This window comes from Apium graveolens, chromosome 5 (genome assembly GCF_009905375.1).
Source record: "Apium graveolens cultivar Ventura chromosome 5, ASM990537v1, whole genome shotgun sequence".
Taxonomy (NCBI): domain Eukaryota; kingdom Viridiplantae; phylum Streptophyta; class Magnoliopsida; order Apiales; family Apiaceae; genus Apium; species Apium graveolens.
Window position 1 is genome coordinate 317261129 of NC_133651.1, and position 26972 is coordinate 317288100.

The following is a 26972-nucleotide window of genomic DNA, read 5'->3' on the forward strand; positions in this document are numbered from 1 at the left end:
TTAAGCAGATTTCGACAATCACTAATAATCTGCCCAAACGGAAATTGAAGCGGAGCTGCACTTCGAATGGCTTGAACAATCGTTAAGCAATCCGACTCCACTACAACCTTACTCCAGTTCGCATCTTGCAATTACAACATTTACTCGCTATAATTATTGTTCCAGACCAATTCGTTCCTTGCCTTCCAAATCGACCAGCATATGGTTGCTACTTGTGCCCTCTTATTATGATCACAGATCTCTAAAACCCTCTCCCACCACTGTTGCAAATAATGCTTAATATCTTATATAAGTTGTAATTTTCTTATAAAATATGACTTTTATAGTTATTATTTTTATAATATTATATTCATTTTATACTAATAATCATCTGAATAGTTGAAATAAAAATGATATTTAATGTGAGAGCAAGTCCAATACTAGATGCAAAATGGCTATAACCATTACTATAATTTGGCACTGAAAAGTATTTTTTTGGTGCTAAAATAAAAGTTGCACTCCAATGCTACTTTCAAATTTCCATAAATTTGTTAACTTCTACTTAATTTAATATTGTTTTGATACTTTAAGATGTACAAAACAACAATTATTAAACTTTTTCCCTCCATTTGTAGTAATAGATGATGTGTCAAAAATGCATGCATCTAAGTATGGTACTCCTTTGGAGTTGAGTTTTTTTTGCCTTTGTTGTTATAATATAGCAATAACACCAAAGATAACAAACATATATAATTAAGAAATTGAACTGTAATTATATATATTCTTAAATGATATTAAAAAATATTGAAAGTATTATATTATATATAATACAAGCAATAATTATTTTAATAAAAATAAATATAAGTAACAATTACAAAATCATTTATAATCGGGTTAAAGTAGTATTATTTTCTTTAAAAAAATTAATATGATAAGTTAGAAATATAATAATAATAATAATAATAAATTATTAGAATTTAAAATTGAAATTCAAATCTAATGAAATACATTTAAAGTACCATGAAAACACGTGTGAAAGTGTAGGTATAATAATAATAATAATAATAATAATAAAACTATTACAAATTAAAATTGAAATACAAATCCAATAAAATATATTATATACAATATGTATTTCATCTATTCTAATATTTCATTAAAATACCTAATAATATTTATAAATAGATAATTAATTAAGAAATTAAACTATAATTACACATTTATAAAACATAAAAATTGGGAAGAAATATAATAATAATCATAAAAAACTATTTTGATCAAAATCCACAATATTGAGAAAAGAAAATATATAAATAAAATAAAAATAACTACATAAAATATTATGTGAAATTATAATTATATTTTCTTAAATGATACTCCCTCGGTCCCATTTAAGTTATTTTTCGGCACGTTTTTCAATGCTCGTTTAAAGTGTATTTCCATAATATTTTTATTTTTTAAAAAAATTATGAAAAAAAGTTTCATGTTTAAACTTTTATTCTGAAAAAAAAAAATTTTAAAAAAACATTATGAAATTATACTTTATTGAAAACTCGAAATACATGCAAACATTATACGTAAACAACTCACCGGAACGGAGGGAGTATAAAATAATATTAAAAGTATTATTATATATATATATACAAGAAACAATTTGATTTAAAATATTTATGAATTGATAATTTTTATTTTTATTTTATAAATTAAGAAACAAATTTAATTTATATTTAGGTATAACTATTACATGTGTTTTGTTTTGTAACAAGGATAATACGTTTGTCTTTTAAAACATTTAGAGCACATGTATCTTATAAAATTAATGAAAATTAAAATTTGTCTTTTTTAAAAAATTTAGAACACATGAATCCTATAAAACATAAAAATTAGGAAGAAATATAATAACAATTTTTTTATTACAATTCAAAATTGAAATACCAATCTAATAAAATATATTTAAAAGTACTGTGACAATTAAGTGAAAGTATTTTTTTTGAAAATCATTATTAGAACTAAAAAATTATAAAAATATTATTATAAACGTTACAAGATGCAAATCCAAACAGCTTTCTAATTTTTGATCAAACTCCACAAGATTAAGAAAAACATATATAAAAATAAAAAAATAATTACGTAAACATATTATATGATATGATTAAAATATTCTATTTACAAATTTATAATATGAAAAAAAATCAAATAATGAAAGAAATTAAATAAATTATAACATATATGTTATACTTAGGTTATCAATATAAAATATAATACTACAATAATAATTAAATATATAAGTACAAAAAGTATAATTTTTTAGAAAATACATTATTAATGAAGAACATAAAATTTATCCACGGAATAAAATTATTTTATTAAAAATTAGTTAAATTAACAATAAATATTCAAAAAAAAAATATACAAAAAAATCATAATTATGGATGCAGGGGTACAAAGCTAGTGTTTAAAACTAGTACGGCAACTACAAGCAGCAAGTAGTTGAGAGTGTTGGACTTATCCTATCTGATCTGCTCTGCTTGCCCTGTATCTGTATGTATATAAGTATGTATCTTCAATTCTCTGTTGTTTAATTGAAATGAGTTAATTAATTAGTTTATATATTGAAATTACACTTTAATTTCACAGCTTAGTGAATCGAACACAATCAATGGCGAAAACTGATGATGATTCATGTGTGAATACACATAGTGTGGATGGAGTTGTTGTTTCTGCACGAAATTCGTATGGAGCTGTTGTTGTTGGTGGTACCTTTGATCGCTTACACGACGGTCATCGCCTTTTCCTCAAGGTCATTATCCCCCTATATCATATGTTTTTCGTTTTGGGAAAAATGCTTCTAAGTACGTAATTAGAGCATCTCCAATGGTCCAACCCCTTAGCTAAAAAATCTATGTGTCATACCGTAATTATACCGTAATTATAATTATAGAGATTATCTAAAAATAGTATGCTCTCTAATGGTGCAAAACCATTAGCTAAAATTGTAGATAACCGAATGATGTTGTTATATTTGTTGGTATATTTGTTGAACCTCTGAATACCTGTAGCAAAATGCCAAATCATTTGGTTAACATGTTAAAACAAAACATTCTATTATAAGTTATAACAAACGAAAATAAGTATTACATACTATTTTGAAAAATATAGCCAACCATTATAGCTAACTCCGCTGAAGTACAATCTCTTACAGGTTCAGTAAAAGTTTAAATAATCAGTATTTTAATTATTTAGCCAACCATTATAGCCAACAAGCATTGGAGATGCTCTTAGCTAAGTACTTAATACTACATTTTAATGGCTTAATTGTAATTATATGAACAAATTCCTGTAATTATAAAAACGCTCATCGTGTAGTTAAATTAAAAATCCTTTATATCTCACAACTAAGGTGAGCAGGTGTATTAGGAGGAATAATCTCGTTTGTTTTTTAGTCTAGAGAAGTTGTTGATGTTTGTTTGTTTGCAGTCAGCAGCTGAGCTGGCTAGGGAACGCATTGTTGTTGGTGTTTGCGATGGCCCTATGCTGGTTAAAAAACAGGCAAGCTCAAGTATTTTTTTTTGTTTTTGTAAAATTTCATTGATAATATTATTGTACTCGATGGATTATGGAATTTTGAGCAATCTTAAGCATGTAATTCTATTGTTTATGTATGGGACTCACGTTTATAATTTCCTAAATCTTGGTTGTATTAATTTGGGTGGTATTTCGGTTCGGGGACATTTTTGTATTGCGAATTTTGTTAAACGTTATGTACTAATATTCTTAAGGAATGATATTCTAATGTTTTTCATCTTTCAGTTGTTATGTTATTGATGTAAATTTGAAAGACAATGCCCCCTCTCTTTTTTTCTCGGTCTAGGGTTAACTTTGATCTAGTAGTTATAATGTTTGTATATCTTTTTGCAGTATTCTGATCTAATTGAGCCTATTGGAAAGCGTATGCAAAACGTTAAAGATTTTATTGAGGTATCAAGTCCTATGAAATCTTGTTACATATGTTCACATTGGTCAATTTGCATATCCTTCCTGTTATTACGAGCTTTGTGTTTCAGTCTGTCAAGCCAGAGCTCGTAGTGCAAGTGGAACCTATAACAGATCCATATGGACCTTCAATTGTTGACGAGAACTTGGATGCAATTATTGTTAGGTATTGTTATTTATCTAATCTTCGTGCTTTGGTTTTTTAGATTAGTGATTACGGCGGTCATCGCGTTGTTTTAAATTTGTTTATGAAAATTGTAGACTATTAGAATTGCTTTTTGTCATTACATTTTCGAAATATGGTTCCTAGATTGAAGTAAGTTTTTGATGTTGTTAATCTTGTATTTTGAATTGTTTTTCCTGCAGCAAAGAGACATTACCCGGTGGGCTATCAGTTAACAAGAAGAGAGTCGAGAAGAACCTCTCAGAATTGAAGGTACACCTTAATTCTGCATCTGCAGCTCTGCTTTATCTATAAAGAAAAATTATAAAATATAACATGTTATAAGAATTACATTGCTTTTAAATAATTAACGTGATAATTAGTTTGTAAACAATAGACTTGATCATGAGATCTGTACAGGTTGAAGTTGTTGATCTAATTTCTGATAAATTTGGAGGAGACAAGTTAAGTTCTACTACGCTAAGGAGGATTGATGCTGAAAAGACTGAGAAACCTCAGCCAGAGTAACAGCGATATCAAAGATGTTTGAACAGAGTACTTGAAGCTCAGCTGAGTTGTAGAACTAAAATTTGTTTCTCCATATACTTACACTCTCACAAATTTTGTGAAATAGGGCTTTAGTATTTCCACCACGCAATAATCTCAAATATAGCTTTTTAGAAGTCTAAACAGTTATTTTAAATGCACATGTCAAATTTATATATTTGTCTTCTGTAAATTGAAAAATATAGACTGAAAAGAAATGCCACTGTATTGCTTTTCTTCATATTTTGCGTCTTTATTGTTTGTATTTTCTTTCTAAGTGGAAGGGTGTCATTTTTGTGGAGGGTCTGTTATTCTATTGTAATTATTAAACGAGAGCAACAAGTTCCAAGTGAGGAAATTCCATTGACATCCTCCCCTACACTAACAATCACCTCCACAAGGTACATCACTCTTTCTGGTATATATATCTTGTTGTCTTGTTGTAATGTGTGCATAATTAATGGAATGAATAATTGATTTGAGAAGCAACTGCAGATTCTACCTACGGATGTGTTTTAAATCAAAAGAAGCCTGAGCCATGAGTATTTGCAAGAGAATCCAGAGGCAATTGCATGATATGGGTTTTAAGAATTATCGCATTCTTATTGCTGCTGTCATCGGCCATGCATTGCTTGCTGTTGGGCAAGAAGTCTCATCTCTTGACATTTATCTCATGTATGGTGTGATTTTTCTCAATGCATTTAATTTGACCTACTACTTTGTATATGATTTATGAACATTTTAAAATATTAATTTTTTTACTACATGGCCAAAAATAAGGTACTGATTTGTTTGATTGTTATTTTTAGACTACTCATACTTTTAACAAGTACCGAATGCTGATTCACTATTTAGGGTAGTAAAAAAGGTTTTTCTTTGTTAACCTGTAGCCTTGGGGTTGGTTATTAAGTTTTTCTAAGGTTAGGAATATGTTTGTAAAGGCTCCTACATGATTGACATTTTGAAAGAATTGAGTGAATATGCTTATTACCTATCCTTGGCGTGTTTATGCATCGAAATATTATGCAATGATTAAAACTACTGGGCGTAAATGTCTCCACCATATTATACTTGAGGGAAAAAAATCAGGTGGACTCAGTAATGGGATTGGTGGGAAAAGAAGTTGGATTCATTTTGGAAAGTGAGGTTGAAGCTTCATGGCCCTTTAGAAGTCATGTCTGCAAAGGAAACTACAAATGCAACTGACGGTGAGTCATTAGATCCCTGCACCATCTGCATTAAAATATTATTTTGAATTGATTAGTTTTAATTCTAGTTCATATCTTTGAATTTGCAGCCAGTTATATCTGATCTTTAATCTGTGAAAATTGACCAGAACTGAATTTGAAAAGGCACTTTAATGTGAGTCAGAGTGATGTATCTTCGTAGGTTTAACCACCAGATGAAAAGGCACTTCAGATTGTTGAATTTGGATGGCAAGAGTGGCATAAAATGATACAGCCACAACTATTTTATGAAAGTTTTTTTATTACATCAACCCAATGTTAACATGCAAATTCCATTCTGTGAGTAATAGGAGTACTTAATAATAGACTTATGATAGTAGAACATGACAATGTTTTGAAAAACAAACTTGCGAGATGGGACCACATGAGAACATTATGGATGTACATTGCATAGTTAGAACATATCAAATTGCCATTAATGGTGTTCAGGATCATTTGAACAATTTTGGTATGGTATAAAATTGTGTGGATTACTGTCAAATTTGTACAGATAACTCGTAGTGCTTTAATTAATTGCACATTGTTCTTTGAAAATGTCACAAGGCAGCTTTGGGTTTCAACTAAAGGTTACAATTGTGCATACAGATCCATATGACATTATCCAATAGTTCTAAAATTGATAAGTCTCATATTATGTAAATTGTAGGGAATTAATTTGATTTCAGTTATCATGGAAAAAGTGCTTTGATTATGATTTTTCTGTGCAATGGGTGTTTATTGTTTAAAGTGTCATATACTTGGTGTAGGTTGAAAATTATACTCGAAAAGTCCAATTTCAAGAGTTGGAGCTTGAAAGAACTACTAAGCAATTAAAGGAGGCAATAGCAACTGCAGGAGAAGAGACTGCAAAATGCCAAGCCGCGAAAGACGTGATCAAGTCACTCACTGCCCTAGTAAGATATCTTAAAGACATTAATAGTGTGTAATGTGTTACTGATATGTTTCAATATGGTGTGCCCCTTGGATGATATCATGTGGTAATTTGTGCTTTGCGCCTGTGTTACATCAATTGCTTATATATTATCTATATTGCACCTAGATCATCTGAACTGGTTAATCCACACTTCTCTTCTCAGAAAGCCACTCTTTGGCTTATAGCTTAATAGTCGAGGCCTTGACAACTGGGTTCTAGTTTTGGGTTTAACTAATATATGTAGAAATTGACATTAAAACAGTTCATTTATTTGTTTCTTAATTTCTTGATTCCTTTGATGTAACTTGTTCGTTTAGCAGACCCATGATTCTTTTTATTAGACTTATTTAATGGCCATATCCTTTCGTGTCAGTTTAATAAATAAGCTTGATTTGATTCTCTGGCGATGGATATAAGAGCAAAAGGATTTGATGAGTAACTCTCTCATTCAAAACAAATAACCTAAAAACTGAGTTTTACATATTTTTTTTATGCAATAGCTTAAAGACATGGCTGAAAGGCTGCCCGTTGGAGCATCCCGAAATATGAAATCTACTACTTTAGCTTCGTTTGGGGTTAAAATTGCTTCCAGTGATGTTTCAAATGCATCAAATGATCTAATGAATGGCCACATTACCAACGAAGATCCAGATTCTAATGGATCGAATGGCCAAATATTATCCAATGGATCAAATCACCAGTTTCTACTAAATGGTTCAAATAACAACCTCTTCACTAATACATCAAATAGCCAGCTTTTACTCAACGGATCGAACACTGTCAGTAGCCGCCTTTCAGGTCAAAACAGAATGGTGCATTCAGAAGCAACAATAAGAAATGGGAGTAAAACAAAAGAAAGTGATTCTCGTAATGAGAGTGAATGGGTTGAGCAAGATGAGCCAGGGGTTTATATCACTCTTACCTCCTTATCGGGAGGTGTAAAAGATCTCAAGCAAGTTCGTTTCAGGTATCTCTTTGTCTCTCATTAATTTTTATTGACTTTTTGTGTCCACACTTGATCTTAAACATATATCATATTGGCCAATGCTTTGCTAAACTAAAACAAGTTCCTTAGTTATGAATCGAAAGATAAAGCAGAGGCACAAGTTTTATATGCATTTAAGCAAATTTATCAAGATCTGGCTTTAATGCTTTTCGTACTGCCCGATTTAGCTTAGCTACTCTAGTTGTACTGCCATACGAAAAATGTATTGTCTACAGATGTGCAACAGTATTGAACTTACAAAAATATTACTAATCTTTTTGATTGGCCTATTTTGTACGGCGTTATATCTTGCACCGGACAAATTAAATCGTCAGTTTTTTTCCCATGGGCTGACAATTGTTGAAATTTAAATGTCTCCCTTTTGCACCACCTTTATTTTGCTACAAAGAATAAATAGTATTTGCTTCATCTTTATAATCACCATTTTAGTTACATTGAAAGGTTTGTTATGGTTTTCCAAAAATATTAATAAATGTTTTCTGTGTGCATCTAATAAATGCAGCCGGAAGCGGTTTACTGGTTTAGTGAGAAACAAGCTGAACAATGGTGGGCAGAGAATCGGGCACGAGTGTATGAGAAGTACAATGTGCGCATGGTCGACAAGTCAAATGTTGGTATTGGGAGTGAGGACTTCACCTAGTTCTATGTGAATCATCAGATGTACATGATCTTTTCTTTTTCTTTTTTGATTTGCTTTCCTCCGATATAGCAGTCGGAAGGAAAGTTATTTTGATAGATTAGGATTCAGCTGACATCACTATGAGATTGGAAGCGTGCACATGAGGAAGAGAGAGAAGTAGAGAGGTTCCTCTAGTTTTCATCCTCATATTATATTCACAATGATTTGCTTTTTCCATTATTTTACCTGTGCTCTTTTGTGTGAGGGAGCAAGATTGAGATTGTAAATTCAGAATAGGTTACTGGCTTTTATCAGAAGCTGGTACTATGTATATTCAGAAGAAAATATAGTCTAAGAAGCGTCATCTGATAATACTTATCTTTTCTGCTGGTCACTCGGACTCTTGTTCCCAGTCACTATGGGCACTTCCTATTGACCGGTGCATTTGGGAGCACAGAATGGTAATAGAATTGAAACGGGCATTCTTCTTCTCCTTGACGTTGACATAGTAATCGGTCACAAATTAGTTTCCCATCATCTGCTGTCCTGCTTGTGTGCTTGAAGGTAGACTTTCTGGTGTGATCGGTACAAATATAGCATATTTATAGTTAATTGTAATATGATCGTTGTTGCAGCTGTCAGCTAATCTACAGAATCGGTGGAAATGGAACACTGATGTCTGAGGTTGCAACTCTTTATGAATTCATCCTTCTCCCAGAAGGATGTTAGATTATGCAGTTTGGCTCGTGAAATCTTACCTGCAGTTGTAAGAAAAGGAATAGAGAGAATTTATTTTCTTTTGTTGATATGTTTACTGTTTTATGAGTGTGCAGTTGGCACTTTCATAATCAATCAAGATTTTACATTTTTGGTTGTGGCTCTTTAAACGAGGCTAAAAATGACAAACAGCATACAAGTGAAGTCAATTTATAAGAAGATATTGTGATTTTTTTATTAATAAATAATATATTATAAATAAATAATTTTTTGCAAAGTATTAAATTAGTATAAAGTAGGTATATATCGGATAAAAAAACAGTATCCAAAGAGGGTATAACTGTAATGGTATAATGCACCCAGTTTTACCCTCTCATTCAAAATAATGAAAATACTGTTTTCACAAAATATTTCCGACTGACATTCATGTGTCATGTGTGTTATAAATACAAGTTGACGTATAATACATAAAAATACGTAAAAATAAGCGGAATAACATTTTGGCCACGTGATTTTCTTCTCACGAGACTTAATTATGCCGTAAAAATCTTTACTCATTCAATTACTTAAACTAACTGAAATGATTAATTTACACATATTTTAGAGGATAAAATAAATAAATAAAAACAAGATAAGTTATAACTGAAAACTAACAAGGCCTAAAACTGATGAAGATCCATGCAACTAAACATCCGCTTAATACTTCTCGGGAAGCCATTACGTTGCAATTTCTACGCTAACTCAACTAACTCAGATTCTATTCTTAATATAATACCTCATCTTCCTAATCACACTTATCTCTAATCCTCATCTTCTAAAAAAATGTTACACATTTACATCACTCTGCATGTTCTGTTTCAGTCTGTTTCTAGCTTCATTCTTTTGTAGCTCATCATTTCTTGTTCTTGATTGATACTGTGTATCGAAAACATCGAAAACACAGTATCAATCAGTCACCGAGGGCGGAACCAAGGGGGCGAACCTAGGCTGAACCGAAATTTTAGTGGAGTTTTTTTTTTCAAATCCGACTTTTAGTTAAAAATCAGTGGAATTTTTTACTAATCAAAATATGGACGATATTTCATTTTAGTCTCGGCTGTTTTAAAATCCTGGTTCCGCCAGGCCATTGTAACTCTTCTTGATCATGTTTTGAATTTATTTGTTTTCGATGATCAGTATAATTGTTTGTTAAGTTTCGGTTTAACATCAAAATATTGACGATAATTCATTTTAGCCCCGGCTGTGTTTTGAAATCCTGGTTCCGCCACTGTCAGTTACGCCATCTTTTCTTGATCATGTTTTGAATTTATTTGTTTTCGATGGACATGCAAGGCGAGAAATTTGAAGAGTGTTGGAAGTTTGATGAGTTTGATGGGATGTGTGAGGGTGTTGGTAGTGACATGATTGTTGTGAAGAATGAGAGTGATTTTGTTAAGGTGGAGGAGGAACAAGATGTGAAGCCTAGTATTGCAGAGAGGAGGGCAGTGAAAACTGGTTTTGATGCTCATAAGATTGATGAGGTTCGGTTTAGAGGTGTAGCTAGTCCTGTCTGTTCTCCGAGTGGCCGGTCTGGTTATCTTACTATACCAGCTGGTATTAGTCCCACTGCATTGCTTGATTCTCCGGTCATGCTTCCTAATTCTCAGGTAATGTACTAATGTATCTTCGTATCCTTTATATTTGGTATTAGTCCCACTGCATTGCTTGATTCTCCGGTTATGCTTCCTAATTCTCAGGTAATGTACTAATGTGTCTTCGTATCCTTTATAATTGGTATTGTAGAGGTGTTTTGGCTCTTTATCTGTCACCATATCAATCAATTTTGTACTTAGTGGATGATTTCGAAGCAGTTGTGATGGTAGATCACTAATATAAGGTATAGAACTGAAATGGCGAGATTAATAGTAAGTCTAGTATACTACTGACGTTCTCTTCCCAATTGAACTCCCCTTAGGCATTCAATAATACAGTTCCTTGCTTTAAGCATGCCTTAGCCTAGCCTCTCCCATTATGACGAGATTTTTAAGAATCCGGGTAGGCTGAAGGTGAACTATGTGCAATACTACTTTTCACTCGGGTTAAGATCCTTGTCCTCGGAGATAAGTGAACAGCTAGAAAATGGTATATGCATTACTAGAGGCTTCACTGAGGAATTTAAATGCCAATTATTGTTTCTGCACTTTGCTGGAATGAATCCTCAGAAGTCTTGTTGTTTTTCTTATATATGTCTGTTATATCTTATCCCTAATGTTATACTTTTGCATAGGCTGCACATTCATCTCCGACTACTGGAACTTATCAGTCACCCTCGTTTAATAATGAAAGCATGATGCAGTCAGCTGCTGGTGCTGCAGATAAAGACGGGGACTGTGATGTTAGTTCTTCTTTGAGCTTCAAGCTTGCAGGATTGCCATGCATTTCAGAGCTGGCAGATAAGGTGAATTTTATGTATTAAGCGTTACTGGTATTATTGTAGCCTTTCTCGGCTTTTATAATATGCAGGACCTTAAAGTTAGGACTCAAGAGTTTAGATTAGGTTCTGCAGTGTGTATTGCCTGTAGACTCTTTACAGAACATTGCATTACATATATGAATCTTCAAGTACCAACTTAAAAGTTCTAAATTGAATGTGTTAGTGTGTTTATATTGCACAATATACATGAACCTGAACATGTTTCCATTAAGTTTTTAGAATTTCTTAGGATTGACAATGGTAATTGATAAACATTTCCTCCCGTGCAGCCACCGTTAGATTTTAAGTGCCCTGCAAAGTATCTAAGAGAAACCGCAACTGATAGCTGCACTACAGGCTCAACTGCTTATGCAGTCAATTTATCAGAGGATATTTTTAATGTCAAAAGTACTGCATTAAAGAGATCACGTCGTGCAAATTCAGAAAGTGATCAGATGTCTCTATTTTCAGAAACTGCAAATGGAGTTGACACAGAAGTTTCTCGTCTGCTTGAAGGACAACAGAGAGAGGCATATCCTCCCTTGGAAACACTGAGGACTTCAGAAGATGGCTATAATTGGAGAAAGTATGGCCAAAAACAAGTGAAAGGTAGTGAGTATCCTCGAAGTTATTACAAATGTACACAGCAAAATTGTCAGGTGAAGAAAAAGGTAGAGCGTTCACTTGATGGACAAATAACAGAAATAATCTACAAAGGTGCTCATAATCATCCCAAACCCCAGCCTAGTCGTCGAGCAATACTTGGATGTCAATTTTCTCCTAGTGAGACCTCAGCTGGGATTGAAAGCACCGCACATAGCATCAATGTTGAAGGAGGGGCAGTTTGGAGAAATTTTCAGCTTGGGTTTAAAGATGCAAAACCAGATGGTAGGCCTGATGGTCTTGAAAGGACATCTTCAACATCTGTCTTGACGGAAATATCTGATATTTTTTCACACACTCGAGGCAAATCGATGGGTGCATTTGAATCTTCTGGAACTCCTGAGCTTTCATCTACATTTGCTAGTCAAGATGGTGACGATGAAGATGGTGCTACACAGGGAAGCGTATCACTTGATGAGGATGCTGAGGATGGAGAATCCGAGTCAAAGAGGAGGTACTTCCTCCATGTTCCCCATATAACTTCCTCAGCAAAAAAAATAATTAGTCCTACTTAACTTTTTTCTCCTACTAGGAAAGAAAACAGAATTATAGCATTATACTACATGACATCTAACTTTTCTTTTATCAAATGGATTAGGCTGTTAAAAATTTCATAGAGTAAAATACAATTGGCATTGTATAATGAGAATAAGAAAAGAGTTTGATAATTGTATTGACTACGATAACTATGATACGTAGACACTAAACTTATACAACTCCAGAGGGAAATGTAGATGGGAGTTTACTGATATAGGCACCTGCCATAACAAAGCAATAATTTAGCTGCTCATTTCAGAAGGAAAGACAGTTGCATAATTGAAACAAATTTATCATCAAGGACTACGCGTGAACCAAGAATTGTGGTCCAGATTGAAAGTGAAATAGATGTACTTGATGATGGATACAGATGGCGGAAGTATGGACAAAAAGTAGTCAAAGGAAATCCAAATCCTAGGTATGTGATGCTTTAGTTTCTTTTCATGCATCATGTAGTCAGTGCTGATATGGACTGCATCCGCTGAATTTTTTAACCTCCTGTGCAGGAGCTACTACAAATGCACTAGTGCTGGATGCCCGGTGAGGAAGCATGTGGAAAGAGCATCTAACAATCTTAAATCTGTGATCACGACATATGAGGGGAAACACACTCATGAAGTTCCTGCTGCCAGAAACAGTAGCCAGGGAAATTCGGTCACTGCAAGTTTACCTTCGGATCATGCATCTAATTCTCAGCCTACAGTTTCACTCTCTAGAACAGCTAATGCCCCAAAGCCTGAACCACCAGTTCCTGATATTGCTCTTCATTTTGAAAGAAATCCTGCAGCACGCAATAATTATATGAGACCATATGTTGTTGGAAATTTAGGTGCAGATATGAAATTTGGAGCTCCTTCCCTTTACCAAGTTAAGTTACCACCCCTTCCCAACTCAATGTCTTATGGCTCATATCTTATGAACCCTGACCACACTGATGGCCCTGCAGCATGTTCCGTCTCCTCAGTACTGCCCGGGTATCCCTTTTCTTTACCGATGACTATCCCTGGGTCAGCCAATATCAATCAGAGTGGTGTGGATTATAATACCAATGGAAAACCAATGGATTCAGTTCACCCTTTCCTAGACGGGCATCTAAGCCAGAATGATTTCAAACTCGTCGAGCCTAAAGTGGAGAAGGATGATAATCTATATGGAAGTAGCCTGCCTATTTCAGATCAGGCAAATCCAGCATCCTCTTCAATGTTCCATCAAATAAATGGAAAATTTCCATCCTGAGCATGTTCGAGTCTGAGAAAAAAAAATGGAACTAGTATTTTGCTACCTTGCAGCGCTCAAAATTGTCATGCATGACTGGTAACTGAATTCCCTTCAACATGCAATTTACGTAACCTCTTTTCCTGTACAGTTGATAAACTTGTCAGGTACTGATGAAGCAGCAATCTGCCTTATGTTCAAGAGGTAGAACATAACTCATCCCCAGTTTTTCACTATCACTATTCACTAAGCTACTTTTTTCGACTTTTCAGTTACTGCTCAAATCATATCATTTCATTTCTTTTCATCTGTGTGCATGGATGCTGCAGATTGCCCGGAGAGTGTGATCATAAAGATGGATTGCATCGTGCCTAAGTACTTAACGTTAACGACAAAGATCTCCTTCAGTTTGTAGTACCTTCATAGCCTGAAATGAAACCTGAAAGAAGTGCTATCAGCTATCAGCTTATTATTATCTAGTATTAGCAATAAATCTACAGGAGGCTTTGAAGTTACAGAGTCCTCAGACTTCTAGGAAATTGTTAAAGCTCATTGTGCTTGTGATTGTAGCATCCTCTTTAATTCTGATTGAATGAAAATTAGAAAGGAAGAAGTAGCTGGAAGATCAACTTTTCAAAAATGTACATCCCTACCTATAAATAAGAAAGGACACTATTTTCCGGGCGGGTATAAGTCGAAATATTTCATCCTAACTATAATAATAACTATGATATTGAAGGTATGTAAGGCTTTATTCTTATGAAATTAATATATTTAAGATGGGTATAAGTCGAAATGTTTCATCAAGCCGTAAAAATTTGAAAAGTGATCTTAAGGTAGTAAGTCCCTAAGTCCGGGTCTCAACTAGCTGACTTACTCGGGGTGAGTTATAGATATCAAAATCTATCATTTAGATTCTCGATTTTTATAATACCGACTATCCTAATATATTAATTTTAAGGTTAATGGAAGTCGTTTTCAATAATTTAATGGGTTTTTATTTTAATAAATGCAAGTCAATTACAAAAAAACAGACAAAGACTACAGATCATCAACTAAATTATTGCAAGGAATCAACTTTTGAAACTTGTACATTCACAAAAAACAGACCAAACTGATGATCATGATCCAAACCAGACTTTTGTCTTAAACCAAACTCACAAATCCAAAGAATTTAAGACCAGGGTGATGGTATTTAACAGCAACTTAGTAGTATCAGTTGCAAAAACATCAGCTGATGTGTGGCAATGCTTAGCTTGTTTACCTCAACCTATACACAACCAACATTTGCTTGATCTTGTGTTATGTTTCCCTCTTGAGCAGTTTGGTCGTTTGGCTCTTTGTTTTTGGTCTTTTTTTTGTGTTCCTTCTTCTCCTGATTCTTATTATTTGTATTATTCTTATAATCTTAGTTCTGATTCTAGTAGTGGTTCTGATTCTGATTCTGATTCTGATTCTGTTGCTGATTTTCGACGCAGATTTTATCGTAATGATTCTCAGTACTCTGATTGATGTACACCCTCTTTAAGTGTTTTTTTGTAGATATCCGGTTGTGGTTCTGGTTCTGGTTCTCTCGATGATTTTTAGCACCTGGATTTAGAGATGCACAAAAAATCCGAATCCGAAAAGTCCGTCCGATCCGAAAAAAATCCGGTAAAATTCCGGTCCGGTAAAAATCCGATCCAAAAAAAGCCCGGCCCACGGGCCTTAACGGTCAATCCAGGCTGGATTGAAGTATAGCTTTTTTTCTTTGTATATATTAGGTTATGGTTCCGGTTCCGGTTCCGGTTCTGGTTCTGGTTCTGTTGTTGATTTTCGATGCCAGTTTTATGGGAATGAGTCTCATGATTCTCAGTTCTCAGATTGATGTATACACTTTTCAAATTTTATTCTTGTATATATGAGTTTGCAGAGTTGTGATGAGTTGACTCTTACATTTATACTGATTATGAGTTTATTTTGTTAATAGTAGATTAGTAGTGGATTCTACTAACCTTTTTTGTTGATTTGGTCATCTAGTATGGTATCACAGCTATGATATGTGTAGACTTGTTCGAAATTGTCACTGATATATTATTCTTGAATGTCGATATTGTGTTTGTTTGTTGCTCCTTGGTAGGATTGTGCTTAGGGCCGGCCCTGAGATTCGAGGGGCCCTAGTCAAAATCAGTTTATGGGGTCCTAATATACATATATCATGAAAATTTATATATATATTTACTTGAAGAAGTTAGAAATTTTTGGGGCCCTTGAGTGTCGGGGGCCCTAGGCGCAAGTCTTGCTCGCCTATAGCCAAGGCCACCCCTGATTGTGCTCTTGATGAATCTGTTACGGTGATCCACTCGTGGGATTGAGTGGGAGATTAGAATCATAAGATCAGTTTCGGGACTTTTACTAGAATCTTGAGATTTTGGTATAGTTGCCGTTGAACACTTCTCAGTGGAGATTGAAAATTGGGATGAGTGTTGTCTGATTCATTGTAGATGGCAAGTTCTATTTTTGTTTTTAGGGCTTATTCATGATGTAAATTGTTCTTAGTTTATCATAGTCTAAAATGGATAGTGTGAATCCAATTGTATCTGTTGAAAGAAAAAATTTCAGATATGTTTGAGTTGACGCGTAGCCATTTGATATCTGGTAGTTATAGTACATTGGTTTGTCAATCTTTCAGGATCAACTTTCTTGTTATCCTTCGTATTGTTTTGATGCTGAGGAACAAGGTTCTAGTGCAGAGATAGAGTTAGGTTCTTGTTCTTCGTAGTCCATTACAAATTTCTCTTACTCGAACATTATGATCAGTTGCTGTCAGTGTCTAGTTCTAGATTATGTTCAACAGAGTAGAACTGCAGATTTGGATTTAGCTCCTAACTGTGCCTCTAGTCTTCGTAACTGCAGATTTGCAGTTCTAATCTTGGATTCGTGTGTTAGGCCATTAGCTTGATCGCGATATTACAAGTGTCAAAACACACACACCAGAGAGCTGGTGCAAGACTGACATTGATTAGTTGCAACTGAAATGTTAACTTGTGTTGGTAACAGCAGCTGAATGAACTTACTGTCAGACCTTATGCTGCTATCATCGCGGAAAAGAATGAACTGTTATTTAGCTACTGTTATCGAAGATTTGGAGAATCGGTTGAAGTTGGGGTTTGCATTCTATCTGGGCTCTACTGCTCTGGCAATGTTGAAGACAAAGTTGCAGAGTAACATAGAAAAACTAGGATATGTTATCTCCTAGTTTATGGATTCTTGAACTTGTTATCTCCTAGGTACTTCTGTTGTTACTTGTCATGGCTAACTTGGGAAAGCAAATTAATTGTATGTGTTTTTATTACAAGACATGTGTTTGAGACTTTGAGTACATATGTATGAAGAGTTGCAATTTATCTGCAAATATTTGTAGATCTAAGAGAGATAAGGTGGTACTCTGAAATTTATCTGCAATTTATAAGTCATAAAATGACTTGAAGTTAAAAGAACAGTTTAAGTTAGGGTTAATTTAAGTTAGGGTTAAAAGATCGGGCAGGTAGATGACTAATTGCGTTCAAATAATTATATTACAAATTTGATTTAAAGTGATCATTAATTAATTTAATTTGATAATTTCAATAAAACCAAAAATTGAAATCACCTAGAATCGAAAAATAGTAACATAGGATGGTAGAGCTCGTTTTGGGTTTCAATATGGTTACTAAAACTTTCTATTTGGCTCACAGAATTATGATGAAATTTGATTTTGATTCTTCCCAACTTGAGTTATTTTCAAAACTTTGAAAATTAAAAACGAGATTTCATCATGATTTTGTGAGTCAAAAACAAATTCTAATAATCATATTGAAGTCCAGAACGACCCCTACCCTCATGTGTTAACATTTATCGATTTTGGCTAATTTTAATTTTCGACTTTAATAGAATGATAAATAAATTAATTGATGATTATTTTGAGTAAAATTTACAATGGGTGACCTATTTGACCTTTTGAACGCAGTCAATTACTTATTTGATATTTATAAGAGATATTTTTTGGACAGTTTGTTTTTATTTTTATATGTTAAATAATTTAAAAGTCACATTGATATAAAACTATCCAAATAAATATTAGACTAAAATTTTGAGTTTTTATTTAGAAAAATGCTTATTCCTCAAAATCTTCCCAAAATTGTTCCCAAATAATAATGTCTCATTATATTAGTGATTACTAATTTATAAATGAAAAAGACAAGTCGTGAATACATACTAATCTCACGAATAACAAATCGTAATGTTTTATAAAAAAAAACCAATTTAATATTCATTTCGGGGTTAAACAATTTTAAATCATAAACAATAATTTAAAGTCTCTAAATTTTTATTTCTATTTTTCACACAACAATTATTATATTATTATTATTTTGAAGAAATTATTATTAATATTATTTTAAGAGCGAGTTTCCTTCTCATTTCCTTAAGCCGAGTGACCGTTCCGTTAATTTCTCCTCCGGCACTTTGTTTTTTGTATTAAAATGGAGCCCCCATCTTTTTTCTCTTAATTTAATTAATATTTTCAAGATCTAAATCCACACTTTGTAATTACATATACTAGCCCAGCTACCCTTTTTGTGTGTGTGTTTAGATCTCTTCTTGATTCTTGATTCTTGATTCTTGATTCTTGATTTATAAGTGTGTGATCATGGGGTTGGATTATTCGAACCCCAGCAAGATTCTTGTGTGTTTGGTTTTTATGTTTCTGGGATTTGCTTGTGTTCTTGCTCAGGTTAGAAAGATTGTGTCTTTTTTTGGTATTTTGATTGTGTAATGTATGAATGTTTTTATTGAATTGTGGTGTGAATTGGTGAAGGAGGATGACTCTAATGCTTCTGTTAAGGATCTGGGTTGGGGTACTGTTAAGGAGAAAGTTCTTGATAGGAGAAGTAAAGTGAGTCTCTCTCTCGCCCCCCCCCCCTCAATCTCTCTCCTCTCTCTCTCTCTCTCTCCCCTCCCCTCAATCTCTCTCCTCTCTCTCGCTCTCTCTCCCCCTCTCTCTCCCCCTCAATCTCTCCCTCTCTCTCCCCCTCAATCTCTCTCCTCTCTCTCTCTCCCCCCTCTCTCTCCCCCTCTCTCCCCCTCTCTCTCTCCCTCTCCCCCCTCTCTCTCCCCCCTCTTTATCTCTCTCTCTCTCTCTCTCTTTCTTATTTGATTAGGAAATGTTAGTATGCCCTTAAGTTTGCTGTTATATAAAATTTACGATAGAAGATAGTTGAGCTTCTTTATTGTAGTCTAGTGTGCTCGCTCTCTTATATGATTAGGTAATGTCAGCATACCCTTAAGTTTGCTGTGTAATAAAATATACGGTAACAGATAGTTAAGCTTCTTCATTGTAGTCTAATGTGTTTGTTTGGGATATAATAATTTATTATGTTTGCTAGTTATCACTTATCAGCTCGATTTAAAGATGATCAAAATTCTTCAAGTCAAATCCATGTTCGACAGTTCCAGCCGAGTTTAGGTTATATTTAGACAGTATCTTGTGTGTTTGGTCGATGCTCCCATCAGGCTGTACTGTTTCTTTCCTGTGGAAGCATAGTAGCAGAATGAATTTACTCCAAGATAGATTTTTATCTAGTGACCTAACAACAACCATGATGTAAAGCTGTTAATCCTCATCCATGTGATCAGACCATGTGTAAATATTGGCATGAGCTCTTGGCTGTAAACCCCAAATTGAGTTCTGAGGGTTTTCGCGTTTAATTTTCTGTGGTCACCACACGTAAGGCACGAACTCTTAATGTTGTCATTAACAAGAAATGTAAAATGATTCATCTTAATAATAATTTGAATGGCATCAAACAGTTATATTTGATCAGTTGTGCTGAACACTTACAGTTAGGGTTATGGTTGAAAATGTTGTTTTTACTTGCAGTAAGAGACTTTAGACTGCTTAATTTAATTTTCAATTGCTTCTAGTCTACTTCTAAGAAAATGCAAAACCTAGATAACCTATTGTAACTTTGAGATGAACTATTTAGCAACAAAAAAAAAACTTCAGATGAACTTTTTGCTGAAATTGATTGCGGAAGAACTTGAAAACCTAGCTCATAGGCTAAATGCTTCTAACTTCTACCAGTGCTTTTTCTTCCTTTGCTCTGGACTCAAATCTTGGAAAATGTTCAAAATATATTTTTTAGTTAGTTAACTAAAATGTGCTTTACATGGTTATTCGTGAGCAGGTGTACCGATCTCATATATTGAACTGATGTTGTGTAAAATATTCTGGACAGATTGTTTTAACTAGTGGGGGTGATGCTAAAAGGGGTGCAACTGATCTTGAATCAATTGTTACTAATCTCAACTTGGATAGCGGTCTTGGAGTATTTGATGCATTCTTTGCAAGTTTGTCGATGATACTTGTCAGTGAGGTTTGTGCTAGTTCTTTACTGATTGTTGGTGAAGTAATTATCTTAAGAGTAATGCACTATGTTCTATTTGATTCTGGGGGAGTAGGGACTTATAGTACAAATTGTTATGATTAACATCCTAATTATAGATCTTTGCTTCAGGAACTATTTTTTTCCCCAACTTAAAAGAATATGCTAGTAATTGTAATTAAAGCAATGTTTAATACATGCATACACGCTGCATGATATGGAGCTCATGACATCTCAAATAATGGATCCAAGCACAGGCAGCGAAGCACGAGTCCACAACATGTATACATGTCAAATTAATACACATGTCGTTGTTTTGGTATATTCTAGTTCTTGTAATTCAAGCAAAGTTTGAGAGATGAGTACATGCTGCATGATATGGTGCTCATGAAATGTCGAAAAATGGATTCAGGCAGGGACACCACAATATGCAGAATCGTTAAATTAATGCACATGTCTTTGTGTAGGTATATACTACACTTCTTGAAATTCAGTTATAGATCTTTGCTTCAGTAACTAATTGTCATGGTTAACATCCTAATTATAGATCTTTGCTTCAGTAACTAATTTTTTCCCCAATTTATAACAATATGCTAGTTATTGTAATTAAAGCAATGTCTAATAGATGCATACATGCTGCCTGATATGGATCTCATGACAAACTGCATAATTAATGTTTTTTTGTTAATTTAAACTGCAAAATTATTGTTATGTTATTGCAGTCTAATTATTAGCACATACTAATATGGATGAACTTGTTACATTGTATTTGCCAACTAGCAATTGACCGGTAGTAAGACCTAGCTTATCATTCACTTTTCTCACATCAATTGGTTTTGTGAAGTCCATAAGGAATTTGACAGGATCTTATTGCCGTGTTGAGACATTATTGACATGTTGTTCAAGTTTTAGTTGGCTTTACTTGTAGATTGGAGATGAGACGTTCATAATTGCAGCGCTTATGGCTATGCGCCATCCAAAGTCGATCGTTTTGTCTGGTGCTTTGAGTGCCTTATATGTGATGACGGTAGGGAAATTTCTTCGATGTTTTATTTTATCGTATCATTGTGTTCACTGTTTAATAATTTAGCAGGTATATGGGTTCTAAAATTATATATTTATCACATTTGCATGAAACAGATACTCTCAACTGGACTTGGAAGAATTGTCCCTAACCTAATATCAAGGAAGCACACAAACAGTGCTGCTACAGGCATGTTTTAACTTTTTATTATAAGGTTAATGCTCTAAGTTTTTTCGTATGCGTCACTCTGCCTGGGACATTCTATATTATATTTTCTCATGTATCTAGCCAAGCAACAAGGTGAGTTAGACAACCCACAACTCATCAAGTAGGATGGAAATATTTTTATGCGAGACACAAATCCACATTCATGTAACTATTAGGTTGCATCAAATAGATATTATCAGCCCTGTGAGATGTCATGTGGAAATCCCATCACTACTAACAGAGTAACAGTAGCTGCAGGGAAAATACCTACTACTGGTTGCTAGGTAAAATAAAGATGCTGTAATATGCAACTCAGTATTGGAAGAGCAACATTTAGGAATTTTTCTTCCCCAAAAAAGGTGGCGATCCTTGATGAAAGTTTCGTATCGTACCCATCAAAAGAATAAGCAAGAGTAGAGAAATCACATTAGGTTTTTTTGCCTTATGCTTATTTACGTCAATATTACCGTGAGCTTAATCACTTTAAGCTGTTGCATCTCAAATAAAAAATTATTAGTTAGGCTTGATTCCTTTTTTGGTATCTTACTCCCTTCAATAGTTCAATGTACTAATGTCCTCATTTGAAATCTTCATGTTAGACGAATCCTTTCTTTAGGCTTATCTCTCATTTCTTGCAAAGCGTAAAGTTGAGGGATATTGACCTTATGTAATTGCATGTTATCCGCCCATTTAGAGCATGTTTGGGGTTCCTTTAAGTAAGTTTAAAGAAAAAATGCAAAAGAAGACACGCTGATTGGGTAATTCACGGGATAGAGCACTTTAAGCTAAAACTAACAGAAAAAGCAATATGTAGCTATGGGTTACTTTTTTTTTTTTTTTTTCTCATTTTCATACTCTGCAAGTCTGCATCCTATATAAGTATACATGTATGTGAAAAGGAAAGTTAGCTAAACATACTCACTAAATTAAAAAGTAAACAAGTTAAATTTACTTGAAAACTGAACAAAGCAAGTGAAAAGTAACTTTTATGATGATATGCCAAAAATGATCCTAAACTTGTTTCTATTATTATGCTATATATATATATAGGGTCTCATTCTAATAGAAACCAACTTAGAATAGAAACTAGAAACTAATATATTAATATTATTATTTATTTTTTATTTATTATGAAAGTGGGGTGGAGGCTGATGTGGCATGGGCCCTGTTGATGTGGCGCCATGGCAGGTGGACCCACATTGCAGCGGGCGCTGATGACGTGGTGCTGATGGGGCAGTGGGCCCTGATGACTAGCCTATACACACACACACATGTATATGTAGTACTATTGATGCAAATTATCTGAAAAATATTGGTATACTCTTGAGCTAGTTCTCATTCAACATTTCTACTACTGCAGTACTTTATGCCTTCTTTGGTATGCGACTACTTTATATTGCGTGGAGATCAACAGACTCAAAAGCATCCGCAAAGAAGGAAATGGAGGAAGTAAGTCTATTCGTTTCCAATTTTCACCTACTTAAGATTTGATTTTTCAGTAATATATTGTTCATCTTTTTTAGTGTTGCTTTTGATGGCCAACCTATTCTTCATATCTTAATTCATGGGGTTGATGATGTATATTGAAGGACTTGGTTTCCCATGTTTTTAGATGATAGTTTACACCTGTAAATTGAGAGTGTGGTGATTAACCAACTGCTAATCGTACAAGATATTTTTAGAGGTAGAAAGCTAACTAGCATCAGTGATATTATTTGATGTAAACCTTTTTATTTATGGCTATGATAAGAAACTTCTACAAAGACAGAATGTTCTACAGACTACAAATACAAGATGTTTTTACACTTCTTAAATTCCGATTATTACTTTATTCTAATTAATGATAACTTGGATTGTACTATCATACTTAATGTAACACCCCAAACCTCACTTAAAAACTATGGTGTGGGTTTGAGTTGTTACATACTACTCCTTTTGTATAAACAATTATTAACAATGATCCAGCACAAGAGTAATACAAAAATTAAACAAGGAAAGTGTTTCAAGAAATTGGTTTTGTGAGTAGGATAGTAACACTTGCCTCAGTTGATTATGTCCTTAGTACTATATCCAATCAACCCTCGATAATCTTGAGTTCTGACGTACTCCTTAAAATCCAAACTTTGATCTCCTCCTAGCTGTTAGTCCCCTTAGGTTTCCATTTTAGAACAAATATATAACCTCCCTGTAATGTCCTGTATCTCTGGTTTATTTGATAGATATAGGTGACTTTTATTTGCCCGAGTCATTCCTTAATTCTCATTTTACTACACCTGTTGACATTCCTGAAAACCTGTTAGCCTCTAGTACATAAAAGATACTTAATCTTTTTCCACATTACCCCCATCCTTTTAGTAAATGTAAAATATAATTAGAACTCATAAATATACTTCCAACCAAACATAGTTGCTCTTTTTTAAAAATAATTATTATCAGTATTTATGTATTTACTTAAAAGAATAGTCTGTAACAATAATTCATTTAATTATTGTTGTTAATGTTTTAAATAAGACACACTGATGTGTTACTTTTAAAGTCTCTTAGCATCATAAATCCTTTTTTTGGGCCAAATTACCCAATCAAGATTTCTAGGTTATTGCTGAAATGTTGAAGTTAATTTATTAATGTCAATGAGAAAATTAAAATTTCGGTTATAAAATTTTAAATTTGCTATGTCCTATATCTATATATCATATATGATAGTGAAACCTTTAGCGTTTTTTTTAACTTCTTTGTGTTACATGGACCCTTTGTGGATAAGTAGCTGTATAATGGCGCACTAGGTGTATTTTTTCCTTCAAAGAATCTTTGGCATTTATGAATTTTTCCCAAAGTCAAATTATCGGTTATTCTCATCTTCTCAGGTAGAAGAAAAACTTGAGGCTGGGCAAGGAAAAACTACAGTTCGCCGTTTCTTTTCTAGATTTTGTACACCTATATTCCTGGAGGTTCGTTTTGTGCTACATAAAAATATGGTTCTTCCTGTCTAGATAATAGTCGCATCTTAATATTGCAATTGCCATACTCATTACTCAAGCAAATGATATATGCATGCACGTAAAAAGATGTCATTTATAATGTTGCGATGATGTCAATTAGATTTCTGAAGGCACTGCCTGTAAAAACTGTAACAATTGTTGCTTTATGACAATTTTTTCTTGCAGTCATTCATTTTAACATTTCTAGCAGAGTGGGGGGATCGTAGCCAGATTGCAACAATTGCTGTAAGTTACCTAACTTGTCAGAATCATTTAGAAGAAATATCTAGTATTGTATATATTAAATCTGTGAAATGTCTCCTAAATGAGAGGGATTCATGAAAGTCTTTCTTTTCCAATAGATTCTTTGTACGTAATTGCTTTAGAAAGGCATTGTTCCTGTTTCTCGTTGTTAGTTCGTCAGCAGTTGAATTTTGTCCTGTTTTTAATCTTAGAAAGTCATTCCTGAACTTGCCTAGTATATTACCCAAGTCATAACTCGGTCACCCTACCTGAATTAGTGAAAATGTGGTGAAAAAATGTTATACTTACACGAAAAATAAGACTCTGTAAATTGGTCATGATTTGCCCTTCTGTAAACAATCTGATATTTTACTTTCTAAAGCACATACAAAGATTATATTTTGGGCGGCAAGTCTTTCCATTGGCTTTGATTCCCATTTAGTTCTTCAGGTGATTCTCTTGTGGTCACTACTGCCTCCATTATCTATTTTGCCTTGTAGTCTCTGCTCTAACTTAATAACCATGTCCAGCCCATTTACTCTTTTTTATAGATTATATATTTTTAATATGCAATTTAGTTAACTAATGACTTAGTATGTATGTTATTTACGTCCTCTATTATGTTAAACTAGTCTTTGTATTTATAATTAGTAATATAAGATGAAACAGAATAATTTTGTTTTTGAAATGGATTAGTCCTTGATTTTTAAACATGGGATGATAATGTGTTCATTGTTATGTATTTGTAAGTCTGAGATACGTCGGGGTGTTTATGTGTTTGTATTAGTTATGTAGTACATCGTGAATGATTATCGACTTGCGACAAATTGTTGCCAAATGTCGTCCTAACAAACATTGGCGACTTAGTGCTATTACAACCTTGCTTTTACTGCTGTTGGGCTAATAGAATCGGGTAATAAGTATTGTTTAGAATTTGGCATGGCTATTTAGTTTTAATTTTTCTTTTTCGGGTAGGGTTTTGATATGATGGGCCTAGGGAATCTTTACTTTTGAGTTGGAAATATTGAATGCCCGCCAGAGATTTTTTTCTTCTTCTATCAAAATTGAATAATTTTACATTAAAATTATACCAGTGTTACAGATCCTCGGGGATATTAACATATTTATGATATAGATTTTAATCTTGATGTGATCATGGTTTAAAAAAATGCTTTCAGATGTTTCGAATATAATGCTGCTCAGCATTTTGAGCTTGTCAGTCCTTTTACGTGCATCTTTCTGTTGTATACTGCTTACCGAAGATATTAAATTATGTCAATAACAGTTGGCTACTCACAAAAACGCACTTGGAGTCGCTGTTGGAGCTTCTTTGGGGCACACGGTTTGTACGTCAGTAGCCGTGATTGGAGGAAGTATGCTTGCGTCCAAGATCTCTCAGCGCACAGTTGCAACAGTTGGGGGCCTACTATTTCTCGGGTTTTCTGTGTCTTCCTACTTCTATCCTCCCCTATAGCGCAGTAGTTGACCATCGCATATATTTCCGACTCATCAATATCTTTTTTTTGTAATGTCATTAGTCTGCCCATTCACTTGAAAAAGCACGTACAAACAATACGATGCCATTTATACAAGATTATCTATTTGTACTATAGTGTAGATCAGTGGGAAAGTACTCTGTAATGTCATTGCTGGTATGTATAATTTCTTTCTGGTATGTACCGGAAACTTTAGCCCACATTCACATAACTTCAAATTATATCCTTTGTGCACCGCTATATAATTTTTTTTCTTTTAAATATATTTGTTATTACAGATTACGGTATTCTTGAAGGCAGGCACGGCAGTGAAGTTTTTATCTAATTTCTCGGAATGAATGAAAAGCTTGAAAGAATCAAACTTTGTATTGTAACTCAAGAGATTTTATTGGAAATCTCATGAGATTTTATTCATTTATGACTGTTGTATCCCCTTAAAATTTGCATTATTTACAAACCGTTTGTTTAATTTCACAGTAGCTGGTACCGTACATAACCTCCAGGATTATTCCTTTCTACTTGCATCCTAGTGACCATGGCCAACGCCTGGACTGGGAACTGATGGACTAG

The 26972-nt window shown here is 33.7% G+C and overlaps 5 protein-coding genes across 6 annotated transcripts; all 5 read left to right on the forward strand.

The window, feature by feature from the left end:
• Positions 1 to 2406: 2406 nt before the first annotated feature.
• LOC141659599 (phosphopantetheine adenylyltransferase) lies at positions 2407 to 4922 on the forward strand. 2 transcript variants are annotated; one of them, XM_074466560.1, is made up of 7 exons: positions 2407 to 2532; positions 2617 to 2779; positions 3457 to 3528; positions 3898 to 3957; positions 4044 to 4138; positions 4339 to 4408; positions 4556 to 4922. In XM_074466560.1, the coding sequence occupies exons 2-7, from the start codon at positions 2639 to 2641 to the stop codon at positions 4661 to 4663; spliced, it is 546 nt and encodes a 181-aa protein (XP_074322661.1). In that variant the 5' UTR covers positions 2407 to 2532; positions 2617 to 2638; the 3' UTR covers positions 4664 to 4922. The 2 variants fall into 2 exon arrangements, with proteins under 2 accessions (XP_074322661.1, XP_074322663.1); XM_074466562.1 differs by having other exon boundaries at positions 2417 to 2520.
• Positions 4923 to 4942: 20 nt separating this feature from the next.
• LOC141659598 (PH, RCC1 and FYVE domains-containing protein 1-like) lies at positions 4943 to 8838 on the forward strand. Its single transcript, XM_074466559.1, has 6 exons — positions 4943 to 5082; positions 5177 to 5356; positions 5771 to 5889; positions 6675 to 6821; positions 7342 to 7808; positions 8350 to 8838. The coding sequence occupies exons 3-6, from the start codon at positions 5878 to 5880 to the stop codon at positions 8495 to 8497; spliced, it is 774 nt and encodes a 257-aa protein (XP_074322660.1). The 5' UTR covers positions 4943 to 5082; positions 5177 to 5356; positions 5771 to 5877; the 3' UTR covers positions 8498 to 8838.
• Positions 8839 to 10006: 1168 nt separating this feature from the next.
• Positions 10007 to 14732, forward strand: LOC141723343 (WRKY transcription factor SUSIBA2-like). Its single transcript, XM_074525134.1, has 6 exons — positions 10007 to 10829; positions 11450 to 11620; positions 11926 to 12752; positions 13095 to 13253; positions 13342 to 14254; positions 14380 to 14732. The coding sequence occupies exons 1-5, from the start codon at positions 10503 to 10505 to the stop codon at positions 14069 to 14071; spliced, it is 2214 nt and encodes a 737-aa protein (XP_074381235.1). The 5' UTR covers positions 10007 to 10502; the 3' UTR covers positions 14072 to 14254; positions 14380 to 14732.
• Positions 14733 to 15097: 365 nt separating this feature from the next.
• LOC141659600 (uncharacterized) lies at positions 15098 to 15994 on the forward strand. Its single transcript, XM_074466563.1, has one exon. The coding sequence runs from the start codon at positions 15239 to 15241 to the stop codon at positions 15560 to 15562; it is 324 nt and encodes a 107-aa protein (XP_074322664.1). The 5' UTR covers positions 15098 to 15238; the 3' UTR covers positions 15563 to 15994.
• Positions 15995 to 18494: 2500 nt separating this feature from the next.
• LOC141659601 (GDT1-like protein 4) lies at positions 18495 to 26604 on the forward strand. The gene is made up of 9 exons (XM_074466564.1): positions 18495 to 18803; positions 18888 to 18965; positions 20308 to 20445; positions 21383 to 21481; positions 21595 to 21667; positions 23046 to 23134; positions 24550 to 24633; positions 24850 to 24909; positions 26192 to 26604. Exons 1-9 carry the CDS (start codon positions 18720 to 18722, stop codon positions 26378 to 26380), a joined length of 894 nt encoding a protein of 297 aa, XP_074322665.1. The 5' UTR covers positions 18495 to 18719; the 3' UTR covers positions 26381 to 26604.
• The last annotated feature ends 368 nt before the right edge of the window (positions 26605 to 26972 follow it).